Genomic DNA, 20,890 nt, shown 5'->3' on the forward strand with positions numbered 1-20,890 from the left:
GTTAAGCTTTCCATAACAAAGGGGTTGAATACTTATTGACTCAAGATATTTCAGCTTTTAATTTGAAAATCATTTACAAAAATTTCAAAAAACTTAATTCCACTTTGACATTATGGGCTATTGTGTGTAGGCCAGTGACACACAATCTGAATTTAATCCATTTAAAAAAAGTCAAGGGGTGTGAACACTTTCTGAAGACACTGTACATGTTGTCCCATTCCTGTGGTCGCAACATCATGCATGTGTTGACTGAGTGGGAAAAAAGGATAAAGTGTAACCACCTACATCCACGACCCACCTGTTGTAGGCTTATATGATTTTGAAACCACTCATAGATACAGCCAACAAGATTTTTCTTTTTTCTTTTAATTGAACAAAACCACCTGATGAAGAAACTTTGACTTTGAAATAGCTGCTTCACACCTGACATATTGCCAAAGACTGTCATATAATTCTTTAAAATATTGTACATTCTTTGGAAAGTAAAATCTTAAAATAGAAAATGGGCATACAATACTAGGCCGGCAATACAAGGCTATGAAAATTAATCATTATTCTAAAGAATCATACAACTGCAAGAGCTACAGTATAAAAAAATAGATTAAAATCTAATGTATTTTGCCAATAAATATTACATGAATACAGCATTTACTATTTGGCCTTCTTCAGCCTCTTCATTGACATCAAGGTTCTTTCAACAGCAAATTAGTAATTTTTATGCATTTATAGACATTAGTTGACATATTTTAGCTGTGCCTCCATCTGCTCTTTTTCAAAAGGCGACAGGAAAATCTTTGGTATGAGAGGCATAGCCATCTTTTTCCTGAAAGATACTTTAGTTTGACTTGAAAATCCTGATCTGTTAAACAGGCATAACTTCTCTACAACCTAACTAACCACCTGTATGAATTACCGGCGACTGGGTTGGTAATTGCACCAGTTAAAGACATGCTTGGGAACTTTGGTGACTACTAATAATTTTTACAACCTCCCGCTTTGGGATGGATGTGTCAATGTGTAGTTCATACATGCATAATCTATGAGCAGAATTACTGTCTTATCTCAATTAGTCACAAAATCTCTAGTTTGAAAGCGACTGTTTTTTGTGAAGCTGTGCTGTGCCATTTTCGCTACATTTTCCCCCACATGGGCCAGCCCCCTAGCAATTCAAGTTCTAGCCAATGAGCTTCAGCCCCTCGCCATTTGAGTGACAGCTAGCAAGATGCACACACAGCAGAGCGACAGAGAGAGCAATGACTTGGTGCACATATGTGACAAGGTACGCAATTTTCAGGGACAACTTTTGGCTTGTGAGCGCACCTTTCAAAACTACTGGCTAAAAAGTATACAAAAGGACAGGAGACTCTCTTTAAGCCACCACAGTTTTGCCATCAAAATTGTGATCAGTTAATAATAGAACTGCCAAATGCATTGATAGCACCAGTCAACTCATGTCCTGAGTAATGATGATTAGAAAACGAATGAAGGACAAAGAATGGAAGAACATTATCACTGGAGAATCACAGAATCCCATTCATAAGGATCCTGTCCTGGTTGGCTGGACTCTGCTGCACCACCACCAATGAGCTGAGATATGTCTCTGTCGATGATCTCATTCACTGCAAAAGAGAGACACAGAAGGGTTTAGTTTCAAGTCTCTTGTTGTTGGTTTCTTTATAGTTGATTCAGCCATCTGAGGGCAGCATTGCCCATCTCCTAAATATAAACCAAATCACAAACGTAAAAGTAAGTATATGACACATCAAGCAATACAACACTGACACATACAATGCAGTGCATTGTTGATACAGATGTAGGATCTTAATTTGAGCCAGTTTGCTACAGCTGGAAAATAATCCTGCAGCAACAGGAAATGTGAATTATTATGTTGATTATAATTTATTAATATTTTTTGTACGGGTTGATACGCTTTACGTTAGGGCAAATCAGGTTGAAATTTTAAAGTGGAAATTTCCTGCTGTGCAGGAAAACTCTCATCAACAAAAGACTGGTCAAATTAAGATCCTACATCTGTACAATGTATTATTTTAGTGACACTCTCCATCTACAGATGTCACGCATTATGAAAAACGACCAAGCATTGAGGCCTGGTCTAAAGGTTAGAATTGGCTGTATGGTGAAAACATATTCTGGAGCTTTATCAAATAGTGTGATCCATGTCGAAGGCTGAGGCGCCGGTCTGTATTTGTGATGTCTATTTATATTCCCCCACAGTGCAACAAAAACACATGGATCATAAGGCCACATTTACACTGTCTATTCATAGCCTGCCCATGAAAATGTGGTGTGTTTGAAACCCGAGCTGTGTATGAGGGTAGATGAAACACCACATGTAAAAAAACAAGGAAAAAAATATGTTTCATTGTCACATACACTGGATAGGTGCAGTGAAATGTGTTGTTTTACAGGGTCAGCCATAGTACTACGGCACCCATGAAGCAAATTGAGGTTAAGGGCACAGCGACAGATGTTTCACCTTGTTGGCTCAGGTATTCAAATCATCAGGCCTTTTGGTTACTGGCCCAACGCTCTAACTGCTTACCCGCCGCCCAAACAAACATATGTAAACAAACACAGAGCGCCAGGCTAGCACTGTGGGGACCGAAATAACAAGTCCCTGGCTTTCCCAACCAACAGACTGACGGGAACTCAGACAGCTTGACTGCACCAGCTCCCTTACTCCAAGACCAGTTACAAGACACTGTAAGGGCCTTAAACTATTTTATGCTTTAAGCAAAACAAAATTATTAAAACTAAAATATCCCAGAACTGTAAATCAATGAAATCACTGTCATTTGAAATTAAAACTGATTAAATCCTTTGAATTAAATCATTAACACCTAATGTGCCATAAGCTTGCTGTACCTTAATTTATGTATCAGAGTCGCAGAAACCCTGTAGTGTGAAAGTCCAAGTTCAAAGAGGACCCTTCCACCAAACTCAGAGCAGGGGTCTTATTTCCAAGCCGTATGTAGTGAGGGGGTTGTGGGGGTGTTATGAATACCTGTCATCACTGCACTGTGACAGCTGTGCCACAGACGGTAACTGAAGCAGATTAGCATGCAAGGTACCTTTAGCCTCTTCTGTGTGATTATAGTGTCTATGCTATACCAATCACAGTTAAACGTATTATCTCCTCAACTAGCAACCAGGGCCCCTGCCTATAATTAACCTAGATCAGCGTTCTTCAAACCTGTTCCTGGAGAGCTACCTGGTAATAGGTTTTCACTCCAACCCCAGTTGTGACTAACCTGATGCAGCTGATCAACCAGCTAATTATTAGAATCAGGTATGGGACGGTAGCTCTCCAGGAACAGGGTTGGAGAGCCCTGACCTAGATCATAATGTACGCAAACACACATAGACATATGTGCACAAGCGCACACACACACATACATGGGTAGGCAGCCATGCAGCCCTGTAGGACAGCAAACAAAGACCCAGTGGGCATATGCCTATGGTGACAAGAAAACTGGGCAACAGTGACTGACTGTGTGGTTGAGACAAACACAGTCCGTCCAGCGAGAGGTGATTCATTAAAATATCTGGTCGGCATGGTGAGAGCCTGAGAGCTTAATGGTTCATTGCCTGGCCCCTGAAGGCTTGTAATTACAGCCAGTCCTACTGCTGCCTATCACCTAGCCCACAGTGCAATGGCATCCATTGATTCCTGCACTGTAATGTTCTTTATTTCTGATTTCTAACAGATTTATTTAAAGTAACTCTCCTGAGAATAAAAGAAATAAGACCGATCAGATAGGGAAAAATGATATATTCTACCCCTTCATTCATAACTAATGGCCCAGTAATAACTGTGCTCTAAATACCCTAGATCAGTGGTTACCAAACTTTTTATAGTCCCGTACCCCTTCAAACATTCAACCTCCAGCTACATACCTCCTCTAGCACCGGGGTCAGCGCACTCTCAAATGTTGTTTTTTGCCATCATTGTAAGCCTGCCACACACACACTATACGATACATTTATTAAACATAAGAATGAGTGTGAGTTTTTGTCACAACCCGGCTCGTGGGAAGTGACAAAGAGCTCTTATAGGACCAGGTCACAAATAATAATATAATAATAATCAATAATTTTGCTCTTTATTTAGCCATCTTACATATAAAACTTGAGTTGTTCATTGAAAATTGTGAATAACTCACCACAGGTTAATGAGAAGGGTGTGCTTAAAAGGATGCACATAACTCTGCAATGTTGTTTTGTATTGGACAGAGTCTCAGTCTTAAATCATTTCCCACACACAGTCTGTACCTGTATTTAGTTTTCATGCTAGTGAAGGCAGAGAATCCACTCTGACATTGGTACGTGGCTGCAAAGGGCATCAGTGTCTTAACAGCGTGATTTTCCAACGCAGGATACTCTGAGCGCAGCCCAATCCAGAAATCTGGCAGTGGCTTCTGATTAAATGTAATTTTCACAGAACCGCTTGTTTCAATTTCGATGAGGCTCTCTTGTTCAGATATCGGTAAGTGGACTGGAGGCAGGGCATTAAAGGTATAACGAATCCAGTTGTTTGTGTCATCCATTTTGGGAAAGTACCTGCATAATTGCACACCCAACTCACTCAGGTGCTTCGCTATATCACATTTGACATTGTCCGTAAGCTTGAGTCCATTTGCACACAAAAACAATCATACAATGATGGAAAGACCTGTGTGTTGTCCTTGTTAATGCAGACAGAGAAGAGCTCCAACTTCTTAATCATAGCCTCAATTTTGTCCCGCACATTGAATATAGTTGCAGAGAGTCCATTGAATATAGTCCCTGTAATACTAGATTCAGATCATTCAGGTGAGAAAAAACATCACCCAGATAGGCCAGTCGGGTGAGAAACTCGTCATCATGCAAGCGGTCAGACAAGTGAAAATTATGGCCAGTAAAGAAAACTTTAAGCTCATCTCTCAATTAAAAAAACGTGTCAATAAATTGCCCCTTGATAACGAGTGCACTTCTGTTGTAAAAGCGTTACATGGTCGCTGCCCATATCATTCCATAATGCAGAAAACACACGAGAGTTCAGGGGCCTTGCTTTAACAAAGTTAACCATTTTCACTGTAGTGTCCAAAACGGCTTTCAAGCTGTCTTGCATTCCTTTGGCAGCAAGAGCCTCTCGGTGGATGCTGCAGTGTACCTAAGTGGCATCGGGAGCAACTGCTTGCACGCTCGTTACCAGTCCGCTATGTCTCCCTGTCATTTTGCAGCATCAGTACAGATACCAACACATCTTGACCACCAAAGTCCATTTGATGTCACAAAGCTGTCCAATACTTTAAAAATATCCTCTCCTGTTGTCCTGGTTTCCAGTGGTTTGCAGAAGAGGATGTCTTCCTTAATTAACCCCCCATAAACGTAACAGACATATACCAGGAGCTGTGCCAGGTCCGCCACGTCTGTTGACTCATCCAGCTAGAATTCACTTGCTGGTATGCGAAGCAGTAATTGTTTCAAAACATCTCGTGCCATGTCACTGATGCGTCGTGAAACAGTGTTGTTTGATGAAGTCATTGTCTGTATAGCTTTTTCCCCCAGCATTGTCCCAGCCATATCCGCGGCAGCAGGACAAATTAAGTCCTCCACAATAGTATGGGGCTTGCCTGTCCTCGTCACTCAGTAGCTCACCATATAAGATGCTTCTAGCCCCTTCTTATTAACGGTATCTGCTTTTATACATAACTTACTACTCAAAAGTAGTCTTAATTCTCGCTCAAAAAACTCCCGCGGCTTATTTTTCAAATTGGCGTGGTTTGTTTCTAAATGCCTCTAAATGCCAAGAGTGAAGGTTTCATTGAGTTGTGAAACAGTACTTTTGCACATATAACACACTGTAGCTGAGGAAAGGCACTACTCCCAATATAAGTGAACCCCAAATCAATGTAATTCTCATCATATTTGCGCCTCTTCGATGGTCTAACGTCCCTGTCTGTTGTTCGGTGCTTTCCTGGGTAACGGGGCAGTAGCTCTTCGGCTGCATCAGATTCACAACTGTCAGTGTCCATGCTAGCTGGGCTAACAACAAATGTAGAATTACTGATGTTAGCGTTGGATGTGCTCGTGGAAGCAGAACAACTTGTGCAGGTGTAGTACTGGTAGTAGCAGTACTACCAGTAGAGCTGGTATGTGTCTTGTTTTAACCATTCAACAATTTTCGAGCAAACGGAATGAGCAGCAGCTACGTTTGACTAGATACAGACCATTAGTGGAATTCCCGTGAGAGTAACGGTTAATGTAATTGGATGTTAATTATTTGACTAGGCTACCTGTATTTGACATTGTGTTGTTATTTCGCTGAACACTAGATAGTTTAATTTTAATTTGTGGCAGTGAAACGACGATACTCAGGCGAGAAAAAAAACTCACACAAATGTATAGCGCCGTCGGAAAATATACTGTTTGAAAATGTTCGAATTTTTATTTTTTTAATAAATGTTTTTAATAATTAAAAAAATATGTTTTTATATGAATCAGATTTTTATTTGCCATACACCCGACAGCATTGCGCATACCCCAGTACCCCAGTTTGGGAATACCTGCCCTAGAGAACATTTATCATCTGAGCCTCTTACCATCATCCAGTGTGATCTCCTGGAGCCCCATGTTGCCGAGAGGCAGCTTCTCCTCTGGTTCCTGCTTGATGTTCACTTTCCCTTGGTCGTTTGAGAAGAGGAAATGGGGGGCTGGGGGACACTCCTGGGGGTCACTACTAGAGGCCAGGCCCTGGGCTCTGCTGGGGGACAGTTGCCTCAGAGGACCCCCAGAGGAGGCTGATGCTGACGGGGAGGTGGAGCAGGTTGCTTGTGCTCCAGGGGTGGGGGAATGCGAGGCAGGCAAGTTTCTGGCAGAGTGATAACTCAGATTATACTCAGCCTGTAGGGCTGCCAGGTCAGAGTCTGATTGGGAGCAGTGGTAGCTTAGAGAATGCAGCTGGGTTGTATTCTGGGTGTGGTTTCCCGCAGACTGGAGAGTGGCGCCAGAGAGATCAGGTCCAATGAGGCTCTGGTACATTTCCCTATGAGGGCTGGAGGCAGCTGGTCTGGTCTGGGCAGACTGAGGTCGATTGACCTGGGGTGCGGCAGGGCCAGGTCTCATGGGAGAGCTGGCCTGGCCGCTGTAAGGCACATTGTGTTGTGTGACCTGGTAGACAGGCCTTGTCCGAAGGGGTGGCATGGGGTCAGGTGTATGCACAAGGCTTATCCGCTGGTATCCCATACCTGGGCTGTAGCTGTGGAGATGAGGGGAGTGCTGAAGAGGCGAGGAGCCAGAGGGAGTGAATGCTGCCTGGGAGGGTGGATCACAAGGCACTGGGTGACCACCAGAGGAACCATACAAGGGCCTGTCCTGAGAGAAGGCCCCGTCAGGAGAAGTCAGCTGGTTGCTGGTTGGATATAGGCCAGGGGGATTGGTGCAGGTAGACAGATAGGCTGAGTCTCCGTGCTCTTGCTTCACCCGAGAAGCCACAACTGCACAGTCAATGGCAGTGGGATAATGGTGTGGAGAAGCACCAGCCAAGTATGTGAAGTTTTGTGTCTGGCTTCTTCTCCTCTTCCCGTTACACACATAGAACTGCACCTGGACTGCAGAGCTCACAGTTGTGTTCTGGTAGGTAGGAATCTCAACCACGATTCTGGACTGCAAAGAGAATGTTTCAAAATGATTTATTATATATTCAAGGGATCCACGGTTTCTGTGAGGTCCATTTCATGTAACTTTTATTAACGTAATGTACATTACTACTTACTCTTTTACTCTTTTCTCCAATAACTTTTCCGTCAACTTCCCATTGTGTGTGTCCATCTCGAGAGATAAAACATCACAATTAATAACACATTAATAAACCTCTGCTAAAGTTGGGCAGTGTCACCATCTCTTACCAGGGCTTTTCTCCAGGAAGATGACCTTTGACTCTGGGGATATGTTGGAGCCAGTGATGACCATCTCCTCCCCCCCACTGACCAAGCAGCTGACGGGACTGCAGCTCTCTATCTGGGGAAGGTCTGTGGCCGAGCGCTGGGCTGCAAGCCAATTACATTTAACTATTAAATATACTGTACAGTAAAACAACATTATGTAAGCTACTGTATAAAATAAATTCAAGTGGAAAACTCTGACTTGTAGTTATAGCCTTACCTAATTATTATAGCCAATAACTTAATACAGGTTACATAAATAAAGAGTATTACTGGTCAATTCGGCAGGGTAGCCTAGTGGTTAGAGCGTTGGACTAGTAACCAAATGGTTGCAAGATCGAATCCCCGAGCTGATAAGGTAAACATTTGTTGTTCTGCCCCTGAACAAGGCAGTTAACCCACTGTTCCTAAGCTGTCATTGAAAATAAGAATTTGTTCTTAACTGACTTGTTAAATAAAGATATATATTTTTTTAAGTCCCATAAAGGAGAAAAACTCAGGACTCTATGAATCATGTACATGTATCTTTGAATGTATGTACATACCATATACCAGGGATCATCAACTAGAGCATGGTCAGGGGGCCAGTACATAATTACAGATAATTTGTGGACCAGATATACTTAACTAAAACATAATAATTTCAAACCTTGCTACATTTGTATACGATCATATATATTTCTCTATTATGCATGGGAATACTTTGGAACAGATTTCCAAAATTATGATTTGCTGGTGTTTTTAGTCTTTTATGTCCAACAATCTATAAAAATATATCTATTTTTTTAATATTATTATTTTTTGCTCAGAAAAATAAATTCACACATTGGCCACATTTGGCCTGTGGGCCGCCAGTTGGGGAACCCTGCCATCAGGGGGCGGAAATCCCGGGGGGGACGAGGGGGACACGACCCCCCCATCCTGGGAAAAATATGATTTGTCCCCCCAATATATCACTGAAACATAACTATGTAATTTAAATAATATTAATAATACGCAATGAAAGCAATTGTGCTGATTATAGACACTTAATAGCGCGTTTTTAAGTTTCAAAAGATTGCGACCCCCCCACCCTTTGCCTCACAATGGTTTGATCCACTGCCAGTTCCTTAGTTGGCAAGGTAACAGAGGGGTCGTATCCACTGTCTGAAAGGCACTCAATGAACGTAACTGACGTGAGGTTAATCCAGTCCATCGCGCACACACACTAGCTGAATATGCAGAGCTATCGCGCAAATATTAACTATTAAGCTTGCTAGTACCTATTCCATTTATGTGGCCTCGTCAAAGATGGAATTTTTGCTATCGTCAATTTATTCCAAGATCAGCATGCAGATGATGTAAGTTAGTGCTTCAAAGTCCCTGCGATAAGGTTAGCGATAAACTGAAGTCCAAACTGAACAGAACTACACTCTCTTCTACCATTGTCTTAAATATATTTAATGGTCTCGTTGCAAAAGCTAAATTGTCGCAAGGGAACTTTTATTTATTTATTTTATTTCACCTTTATTTAACCCGGGTAGCAAAGATTATAGCACACACCACTGAAACGGAATTGGTGCTCGCTAGCTTTACAAATTCAGCTATTGTTGGAAGCCAGCCAATATGAAACAAACTATTAAAATTACAAAAGGTTGCAGCATATGTTGTGTAAATGGTGAACTCATACAGTTGTCAACTCTTGTCATTTTAATCCGTTTCGCATTTGCTAGCTACCTTTTAGATCGAAGCCCAAATAGAATGATACAAGATAAGATGATAGAAGCCCATCTCCTACTGTAAATAACCTACACACTGTGTGTGTGTGTAGCCAGCCAGCCAGGTAGAAAAATGGCAGAAAAATAAAAGACGGACATCAGAGTATTTTTCAGTACACCAAAACGCAAAGTAAGAACCCTAGTACCCTAATATCTCAAAGACTAGTTGATAAAATGTTCATAAGAAAGAAATGAAATTCTAATGGAAATGTTTCACAATGATGTCATTAGGCAGAGCAGGCAACAGATGGCACACAGACAGCAGAGTTGGGGACAGATATGCAGGGACAGACTGGCAGAGACAGGGAGTCTCAGGTAAGTTTGTTGAGTCTTTGTTTGGCAACATTATGAAAGGTTCTCAATTTTTTTTACTTGTAAAATAGGAACATAATTGGAAAATGCCATGGATACCCCCACTCTCAACTTAAACTGGTGACTGAACTAAGATTTGTTAAAGGCAATGGTATTGCTGTTGTGATTAGTTGTGTAGTTTTGGGTACCGGTAGTTAGGAGTACGGCAAACACCTTATTTCTTTGGTTCCTCAATATACATTTACCATATTACAATGTAGGCTATGTGTTACAGCACTACTTTTGGTGTCCCCCTCAGGAATTTCTCTTGAGAAAATGTCATGTTATTGTCCCCTCCAAAGTTGATATCAGATTTTCGCCCCTGCCTGCCATATACAAAATGTAGCCCTACTGAAGATACTCACAGCACTCCACAGGAATAGAGGCAGCTTGCAGACACATGACCTTTCCGCTGGGCTGAGGGATATACACACGGAATGCCACTCGCACACGTGTGTTCTTCCTCCCGATGTCTGTCTCCCCCTTCCTGAGCTCAATGTCAGAGTTTCTCAGCTTCAAGATGCCTGCACAGTCAATACTATAGAGGGGGACATACAAGCACAAGACAACATTATATAAAGGCCATTTGAATATAAAAGCTAATAATTGAATATAGTAAGCTAATAAAATAGGCCCATAAGGCTATGAATAGTTCAAGTTTTTCATGTGTAATTTGATGGTGTTATGCAGTTTGTTGATTAGTCACAACATGTATCAGATAGTGTGAGAGAGATCTAGTCTTGAGACAAAATAATACCTGGATTTTTCTACTATAGAAGGCAGCCACATTTCCATGACAAAATAAACTCAGCAAAAAAAGAAACCTCCCTTTTTCAGGACCCTGTCTTTCAAAGATAATTCGTAAAAATCCAAATAACTTCACAGATCTTCATTGTAAAGGGTTTAAACACAGTTTCCCATGCTTGTTCAATGACCCATAAACAATTAATGAACATGCACCTATGGAACGGTCGTTAAGACACTAACAGCTTACAGATGGTAGGCAATGAAAGTCACAGAAAACTTAGGACACTAAAGAGGCCTTTCTACTGACTCTGAAAAACATTAAAAGAAAGATGCCCAGGGTCCCTGCTCATCTGCGTGAACGTGCCTTAGGCATGCTGCAAGGAGGCATGAGGACTGTAGATGTGGCCAGGGCAAAAAATTGCAATGTCCGTACTGTGAGACGCCTAAGACAGCGCTACAGGCAGACAGGATGGACAGCTGATCGTCCTCGCAGTGGCAGACCACGTATAACAACACCTGCACAGGATCGGTACATCCGAACATCACACCTGCGGGGCAGGTACAGGATGGCAACAACTGTCCGAGTTACACCCGGAATGCATAATCCCTCCATCAGTGCTCAGATTGTCCGCAATAGGCTGAGAGAAGCTAGACTGAGGGCTTGTAGGCCTGTTGTAAGGCAGGTCGTCACCAAACATCACCGGCAACAACAGGCACAAACCCACCGTCGCTGGACCAGACAGGACTGGCAAAAAGTGCTCTTCACTGATGAGTCGCGGTTTTGTCTCACCAGGGGTGATGGTCGGATTCGCGTTTATCGTCGAAGGGATGAGCGTTTCACCGAGGCCTGTACTCTGGAGCGGGATCGATTTGGAGATGGAGGGTCCATCATGGTCTGGGGCGGTGTGTCACAGCATCATCGGACTGAGCTTGTTGTTATTGCAGGCAATCTCAACGCTGTGCGTTACAGGGAAGACGTCCTCCTCCCTCATGTGGTACCCTTCCTGCAGGCTCATCCTGACATGACCCTCCAGCATGACAATGCCATCAGCCACACTGCTTGTTCTGTGCGTGATTTCCTGCAAGACAGGAATGTCAGTGTTCTGCCATGGCCAGCGAAGAGCCCGGATCTCAATCCCATTGAGCACGTCTGGGAACTGTTGGATCGGTGAGGGCTTGGGCCATCCCCCCCCCAGAAATGTCCGGGAACTTGCAGGTGCCTTGGTGGAAGAGTGGGGTAACATCTCACAGCAAGATCTGGCAAATCTGGTGCAGTCCATGAGGAGGAGATGCACTACAGTACTTAATGCAGCTGGTGGCCACACCAGATACTGACTGTTACTTTTGATTAAGACCCCCCCCCCCCCTTTGTTCAGGGACACATTATTCAATTTCTGTTAGTCACATGTCTGTGGAACTTGTTCAGTTTATGTCTCAGTTGTTGAATCTTGTTATGTTCATACAAATATTTATACATGTTAAGTTTGCTGAAAAGAAATGCAGTTGACAGTGACAGGACGTTTCTTTTTTGCTGAGTTTAGCAAAGCTATGGTCTGTTTCAAATTTTTTTTCTTTATGTAGAAATATGCTTATTCTTCAGATGACAATCCGTTCCCATTTTTTACATGCTATGATCTGTTCTAAATCTTAAAAAATGAATAGAATTCACAGTGGAAGCCATTTTACATTTTAGATCATAAAACCAATAAATCAGAAGCACAAATGTTATATTTTTAGCTTTTGAAAACATAAATCTTTCATGGTTATGACCAGTACCTGCTGGACATATTGTTTTCGGGGAGCAGAGGTATTTCCAGAACCTTTGTACTGCTTATTACACTTTCCTGGCAAGCAGTAGCCACCGTTTTTCCTGTTACTCTGTGCACCTGGTAGAAGGCATGCGGTCTCAAGTAGCGATCGTCTGCCGTTCCAATAAAAATCTGCAGGTTGACTGGCTTCTCGTTGTATCCAACAAGCTGAAAATGAAACCAATCCATAGAGATATTAATAAGTATACTATTTAAACATACTAGCGCATTTGATTTACAAAGCTATAAATATACTATTTCACTTCTTCTTATGAGCACTCTTTTTCTGAGTGCTGTTTTCTAAGACGACCTGATTATAATGTGATTATAATGACAACGAACTGAATAGTGTATATTTCACTACATATGCATAACTGTGTTCATCATGTTTGGGTCTATTTATGAACAGTATGCCAAAACAATACCAAAGCTCTGTACAGATAGCATTACACTCAGAGAATGTCTAAAATGTGACCTGAAGGATGAGCACTATTTAGTTTACTTATGGAGGGTTTGTAGTGCGCTTTCCCTACAGGAGTCCTGTAAGGAATATCCAGAATTGCCCGCAATGAAATGTCCAAATTGAAACCAATTGAGGTCACCACAAATTTGTTGTGCCATAAAGGAGCATGAGATTGAGGAATGCTAAACCCGCCTACGTGATGTAATGTATGGGGAAACACTGTTAGTGGCATTACAGAGGACTAGAGAGTGAAGCTGTGTGGCTTTTCCACCAGAGTCAATTCAATGTAACACTTCCTTTGATATCTCAGGATAAAACACGTTGATTGACACTTCGATTCCCACGGGGGGCCAGTACGAAAAAAGAAGAAAAAAAATGTATGAAATGAAATGTATGCTTTCACTACTGTAAGTCGCTCTGGATAAGAGTGTCTGCTAAATGACTAAAATGTAAATGTAAAATGTACAACTGAACTGCAAACAGCAGTTAATCAAAACACAATTTATGCGAACCAGGCATAACGTTTTAACCATTTTCTGTTGTGCTTTGATCTCTTAGAGAGCCTCAAGGTTTGCAGTGTATCAATAGCACAATCATGCTGATAATCTAGGTGAGAGCATGACACTGACCCTCTATACATACATTTGTCATGTTGACTTGGATTTACATAGAATGTGTCTAAATACTTTAGCTGTGCTAGATTGAGCTTGCCAAGTGAAAATACTAATTGAATCCAGGTCTGGTGTCATGATTTTGTGAAAGTCTTGCTTTTTACCTTGACTAAAGGGTGACCTCCTGAGGCAGCCTTGATGGCCCCCCGACTGCCCTCTGTCTCATAGTGGGCCCTGTGGTGGCCCCGCGGCTGCACATCCACCTTCAGCTCACACTGGCCAAACTGGCTGGGCAGGGGCCAGTCCAGAGGGGGCAGGGACGAGGTCCTGGGTGGGGGAGGCAACACAGGGCTGTACTAATTAGGCAGCAAATGGAAGAAAACAGACTGAAACAGGGAGGGACTACGTGAACTTGTCCAATAAGCAATGCTCATTTTAAATTGACATTTTTTTGTTACGTTTTGGTAAATTTTGCTACAGAGTGTGTGCGCTAATGAATATGACCCAGCAGTTCTTTCTCATAAACATACAGTCATTCAGATTTGGTGTTAAAAATACTATGGGGGTCTGTCTTTTGTTCTTCACCTTTAGTTAAGCTCTGCTGACCCTTTGCCTTGCTAGGGTTCTATGGTAGTACAATGTCTGCACCATGATGAGTGATCGGGGAAATGAGAACACGTTTCCAACCAGTGGTTGGCATTATGAAGCACGCATGTGAGTATTGAAGCCGATGTGATTATGAATAACAAACCTGAAAAGGGGTGTGTTGCCAAGTTTGGGTTTGCTCCAGGTGAAGTGTGAGGGAACCGAGAGAAAAAGTTCTTCAAAAAGGCCATCCTGTTTTAGAGTAGACCCAGACTCCTCTGCAGGTGAATCCAGGTAAGGCAAAGCAGCTCTGTGGTCTTCCAGCCCCTGCCCGGAATCTCCCTGTGCTTGCAATAGACCCATGTGAGCCTGATGAGAGGTCCTCCTGGTCTTGGACGGAACGTCTACCTCAGGGAAGCTGTACAGGAGGGCCCCCATGGCACCAGGGCTTTCAACCACCCAGGTATCCTCTGTCACACTGCCCCTGGGAGAGTGGCCCGGTGTGGGGCTGGGGGAGTGGTGTGGCGAGGGGGAGGGGGAGGCTAAGTGGACGTCTGCACTGGAGTGCCTTCTTTTCCCACAAGGGGATGTGGGTCTTGAGCCAGACCTGGAGGTGGGACGCAGGTTCAGCCAGTTTTCATCTGTGACGCTGTTGCGCGGGGAGTGACAGGGGGACTGGCGGGGCGATTGGCGAGGGGACTGGTGGGGGGACCCGCGAGGGGACTGTCGGGGCGAGAGTGAGTAGGTGCTCATGAAGTACTGCTGCCGCCACAGCTCTACCCCAAATCCCCCTGCGGCCTGGCCCTGTGGCGAGCAGACAGGGGAGGCCAGGGGAGAGGCCAGCGGGGAGCCCAGGGTGAAGCGGGCGGCCGCCTCATTTAGCTCAGCCTCCACGTCGTCATACACGTGGGAGAAGGACTCGCAGGAAGACATGTCAGACAGCCAGCTCCTGGAGGACAGGCTGCTGCAGGGGCTGGGGTTCAGGGAGGATGAGTCCCTGTAACAGGGGTCCAGGGACAGGTAGAGGTGGTCCATGGACGAGGAACGCTCGTGGCGGCACTCCCCCCCGCCATCTGCCCCGCTGATGAGCACGGCATCCTGGCTGGAGACCAGCTCTTGGTGACTGATGGATGTGATTTGGATGCTTGGGCAGTCAAATGCCTTGGGGATGTGTCCAGTGGCACTGTATTTGGAACCGTGATCTTCATAGCTGGAGCTGGGGTGGTAGTTACCATGGGCCTGCAGAGGAGCCTGGTTAGAGACAGCTTGATGGCGCTGGTGACTCTGTTGTACGTCCTGGGCCTGGCCAATAGGCTGGGTGGTGTAGTATTGCGTGCTGTCATCAGGGTCCGGACCAGCTGGGTATAGAAAGAAAGTAGGCCAATTGAGAGGGTTGTTCATTTGCAATGTAAAGTGTCTACTCTTTAGAGCGTAGCAGATAAAAACAGTGCCACTGCGCCCTGTATTAATCCGGATTCCAGACAAAGGAACAGACAAACAAATGATAATTCTCTGATCTATTACTCTCTATTCGCATCAATCCTACAACAGCCTAGACTAGTCATCCATAGGTTAACCCACTGGGAAAGGTTTGTCATAAATGCCATTGCAGTCTCTACAAAATGTGGGGAAGACTAGACTAGAGACTGACCTGTTTAGCGGGGGCCACTGTGGCATGGTGATATATAGATTAACAGCAGCACTCGCCAGGCTAATTCGCATAACTGTATGTGCTCACAGCTGTCAACAGAGCAGAAGCAGCAGCATTAGAAACGGCCTACTACTAATAAACAGTTTCACACAGGACACACGCCCACACACACTGTTTCTCTCTGGCCTGGTCTGGTCTTCATGCAAAATGCAAAGAGGGTGAAAGCTCAAATGACTGATTGTGCCTTGATATGGAGCACATAAAATAATTGCCTTTGGCCTTGACTTATTTGCAAATGCAATGAGTGTAATGAATATAAATATTATCTGATGCAACATGGGCCCAGCAACCCCTCTGGCTGGGTGGTAGAGTGTGGCGTCTGAATGCGCTGCGGGTGCCATTTACAACCGTTAGAAATAAGGAAGGAAACAGACAAGAGAAGGGCTGATGGCAAGAAGGGAGTGGGCGGTTGTCATTATGATTTATGCTCTTCCATTACAGTAGACATCATCTTTCACTTTTCATACCCCAATGTCGCTGGCATTTGACCCCTTTTGAGTACCTTTCTACTGAAAACTGCTGCTGAAATCTTTATCTTTGTGCAATACCAATAAAATGGCAAATAGGCAGTTGTCAGTAAAATAGTATTTTACCCTACAAAGTACATAGTTATACACTGAGTACACCAAACCTTAAGAACGGGAGGCATAGAAATAGCGCACATAGAACAGATCTACCACTTCTTAGACTTGCTTTCAAGTAGAATGATAGCTCTATAACTCACATTTCTGTGAATTTGGTCAGGTTGCCCAAAAAGTTACATATTGCCATTTTAACAAGTGACATCAATAAGGGATCCTAGCTTTCACCTGGATTCACCTGGTCAGTCTATGTCATGGAAAGAGCAGGTGTTCATAATGTGTTGTGCACTCAGCGTATATTGAGCCACTGGGATTTTGCATGTCAGTGGTGTCCAAATTTCAACTGGACCAGGATCTGATTAGATATAATCCAATGTATCAGTGCAATTTATAACTGTGTAATAAACTCAGTGGTGGAAAAAGTACCCAATTGTCATACTTGAGTAAAAGTAAAGATACCTTAATAGAAAATTACTCAAGTAAAAGTGAAAGTCTCCCAGTAAAATACTACTTGACTAAGAGTCTAAAAAGTATTTGGTTTAAAATATAATGAAGTATGTAATTCCTTATATTAAAGCAAACCAGATGGCACAATTGTCTTGTTTTTATTTTATTTTTACAGATAGCCAGGGGCACGCTCCAATACTCAGACATCATTTACAATGAAGCATTTGTGTTTAGTGAGGTAGGCCAGAACAGAGGCAGTAGGGATGACAAGGGATGTTCTCTTTCTAAGTGCATGAATTGGACCATTTTCCTGTACTGCTAATGAGTACTTTTGGGTGTCAGGAAAAATGTTTGGAGTAAAAATTATACTGAACTAAAATATAAACGCAACATGTAAAGTGTTGGTTCCATGTTTCATGAGCTGAAATAAAACATCCCAGAAATTTTCCACATGCACAAAAAGCTTATTTATCTCAAATTGTGTCCACAAATTTGCTTACATCCCTGTTAGTGAGCAGTACTTCCAACCGGCCTCACAACCGCAGACTACGTGTTACCACGCTAGCCCAGGACCTCCACATCCGGCTTCTTTACCTGTGGGATCGTCTGAGACCAGCCATCCGGATAACTGATGAAACTGTGGGTTTGCACAAACAAAGAATTTCTGCACAAACTGTCAGAAACTGTCTCAGGGAAGCTCATATGTGTGCTCGTCGTCCCCTCCAGGGTCTTGACCTGACTGCAGTTTGGCGTCGTCACCGACTTCAGTGGGCAAACGCTCACCTTTGATGGCCACTGGCACACTGGAGAAGTGTGCTCTTCACTGATGAATCCTGGTTTCAACTGTACCGGGCAGGTGGCAGACAGTGTGTATGGTGTTCTGTGGGCGAGCGGTTTGCTGATGCCAACGTTGTGAACAGAGTGCCCCATGGTGGTGGTGGGGTTATGGTATGGGCAGCCATAAGCTACGTACAACGAACATTTTATTGATGGCAATTTGAATGCACAGAGATACCGTGATGAGATCCTGAGGCACGTTGTCGTGCCATTCACCCGCTATCACCTCATGTTTCAACATGACAACAAACAGCCCCATGTCTGTATACAATTCATGTAAGCTGAAAATGTCCCAGTTCTTCCATGGCTTGCATACTCACCAGACATGTCACCAATTGGGCATGTTTGGGATTCTCTGGATCGACGTGTACTACAGCGTGTTCCAGTTCCTGCCAAATCCACCAACTTCGCACAGCCATTGAAGTGGAGTGGGACAACATTCCACAGGCAATAATTAACAGCCTGGTCAACTCTATGCGAAGGAGATGTGTCGCACTGCATGAGGAAAATGGTGGTCACACCAGGTACTGGCTGGTTTTCTGACCCACACCCGTACCTCTTTTTTTAAGGTACAGTGCCGTGAAAAAGTATTTGCCCCCTTCCCTAAAATGTTGCATATTTTTTTACACTGAATGTTATCAGATCTTCAACCAAAACTTAATATTAGATAAAGGGAACCTGAGTTTACAAATAAATAATAAATAATAAAATAAAAAAATGGATACTTACTCTATTTAATTAACAAAGGTACGCAACACCCAATTCCCCTGTGTGAAAAAGCAATTGCCCCCTTACACTCAATACATTGCAAATGCTTCCTGTAGTCGTTGATCAGTCTCACATCGCTGTGGAGGAATTTTGGCCCACTCTTGCATGCAGAACTGCTTTAACTCAGAGACATTTGTGGGTTTTCAAGAATGAACTGCTCATTTCAAGTCCTGCCAAAACATCTAAATTGGGATTAGGTCTGGACTTTGACTAGGCCATTCCAAACTTCAAATGTGTTGCTTTTTTGCCATTTTCATGTAGACTTAATCGTGTGTTTTGGATCATTGTCTTGCTGCATGACCCAGATGCATTTCAGCTTCAGCGCACAGACGGAGGCCTGACATTCTCCTGTAGAATTCATGGTTCCTTCTATTAAGGCATGTCATCCAGGTCCCGAGGCAGAAAATCATCCCCAAACCATCACACTACCACCACCATGCTTGACCGTTGGTATAAGGTTCTTACTGTGGAATGCAGTGTTTGGTTTTCACCAGGCATTATGGGACACATGTCGTCCAAAAAGTTATACTTTTGACTCATCTGTCCATAGAACATTCCTCCAAGAGTCTTGATGATCATCCAGGTGCTTTTTTGGCAAACTTGAGTCAACGTTTTGGACGAGATGGGTCCCATTGGGACGGCAGGTAGCCTAGTGGTTAGAGTGTTGGGCCAGTAACCGAAAGGTTGCTGGATCGAAACCCCGAGGTGACAAGGTAAAAATCTGTCATTGTGCCCCTGAACAAGGCAGTTAACCCACTGTTCCCTGGTAGGCTGTCATTGTAAATAAGAATTTGTTCTTAACTGACTTGCCTAGTTAAATAAATGATGTCTGGTACAGATACCCCAAAAAACTACTTAAGTAGTACTGTCAAGTATATTTCCTTAAGTACTTTACACCACTAAATAAACTCCACATCGTTCAGAAAGGCTGGTGTATTATGCAGTGTAATCATAAAACACTGGTATCATATTTTATATGTGTGTTACAACTTTCAAAACATTCATGTTGCCTAAGTAAGCTACACATTTAAAGATATAAATAGTAAATGCTTATTCAACTGAATCTGACAGTCTAGGTTTATTAGGCTACAATTGATACCTTACAACTGAAAAAATTTACTAGATTCAGCAACGGATGATTTTTTCTTGAGCGGGTGGTCAGGGGGCCAGAACATAATTACAAATAATTTGTAGACCAGATATATTTGATTAAAAGATAATTTCAAACCTTGTCTACATTTGTGTACAATCACATATAATCTCTCTATTATGCATACTTTGGAACAGATTTCAAAAATGTAAATCACTTGGGAGATGATTTGCTGGTGTTTTTACAGTATTTCATGTTCAACAAATAAAAATAAAAACTTTAGGGTTTTTTTGTTCCAGGAAATTTGGGGGGCAAATAAAATCACCTGCGGGCCAAATTCGGTCCGTGGCCCGCCAGTTGGTGAACCCTGCTCTACAAGACAGTAGCGACACATGTAGGTGGTCAATGACTGCAGCCTATATTCGTAGTTCTTCTACTTTGGGTCCAGGACCAGGTAGCCAAGGCAAAACGGCAAATTGGCATCGAATGGTTAACTTTATAACATTCTATTACGGCTTTGGCGAATAGAGCAAATACATTGTTACAACAAAAAAAAGAAGAGAGAACTCACCTACGGGGCCTAGCTGTTGTTGCGCCTCCTCCCCGAAAATAAGTCTGAAGTCCAGCTCCTCATTGCCGCTAAAATTTACAGTACTCATTCGGTCTGACGAGTAGGTTTTTTGCCGTTGTTTCAGAACTGCATTCAAAATTTGAACGATATAAGGAGGAAATACTTTTTGTTTTTACAATTAACAGCAACAAGAAGCCTATCCGAAGTTGTAAATAGTTAAAACGACTCCAAAATGCGTGTTCCCTCCAGACGACATTTATAACGACGTTATAATCTCTCGATACTTTACCAGTTCAGTTATGCAAATAAAAAAGACGCATAGACAATAGTTTGTCCGTAGTTATTCTCGATTACACTTGAAGAAGCAGTCAGTCTACTCACTAAACTTCCATATTACAAACAAAGCATTGACAGACAGCTCCGTTCATGACGTCAGCTAAATCCACCACAGGCATCAGCATGCATTACAGTACAGTAGCTGGTGAGAGAGGGTGCTGTACAGGCTACTTCACAATTATTAGAGTATCAAATCACCTGGCAAGGCAGTGTATCTGGATACGAATAAAGATAATTAGAATCAAACTGTTCAATAAAAAATTAAAATAAATGATTCAATA

The 20,890-nt window shown here is 43.0% G+C and overlaps 1 protein-coding gene across 2 annotated transcripts; it reads right to left on the reverse strand.

The window, feature by feature from the left end:
• Nucleotides 1–346: 346 nt before the first annotated feature.
• Nucleotides 347–20,753, reverse strand: LOC106561519 (nuclear factor of activated T-cells, cytoplasmic 3). Of its 2 annotated transcripts, none has more exons than XM_014125568.2 (9): nt 20,274–20,753; nt 14,435–15,626; nt 13,848–14,010; nt 12,578–12,777; nt 10,420–10,592; nt 7,911–8,051; nt 7,778–7,833; nt 6,606–7,668; nt 347–1,619 (listed from the first exon to the last, which is right to left on the reverse strand). In XM_014125568.2, exons 1-9 carry the CDS (start codon nt 20,359–20,361, stop codon nt 1,510–1,512), a joined length of 3,186 nt encoding a protein of 1,061 aa, XP_013981043.2. In that variant the 5' UTR covers nt 20,362–20,753; the 3' UTR covers nt 347–1,509. The 2 variants fall into 2 exon arrangements, with proteins under 2 accessions (XP_013981043.2, XP_045544383.1); XM_045688427.1 differs by lacking the exon at nt 20,274–20,753 and adding an exon at nt 15,920–15,988.
• Nucleotides 20,754–20,890: the final 137 nt, after the last annotated feature.

This window comes from Salmo salar, chromosome ssa10 (assembly GCF_905237065.1).
Source record: "Salmo salar chromosome ssa10, Ssal_v3.1, whole genome shotgun sequence".
Taxonomy (NCBI): domain Eukaryota; kingdom Metazoa; phylum Chordata; class Actinopteri; order Salmoniformes; family Salmonidae; genus Salmo; species Salmo salar.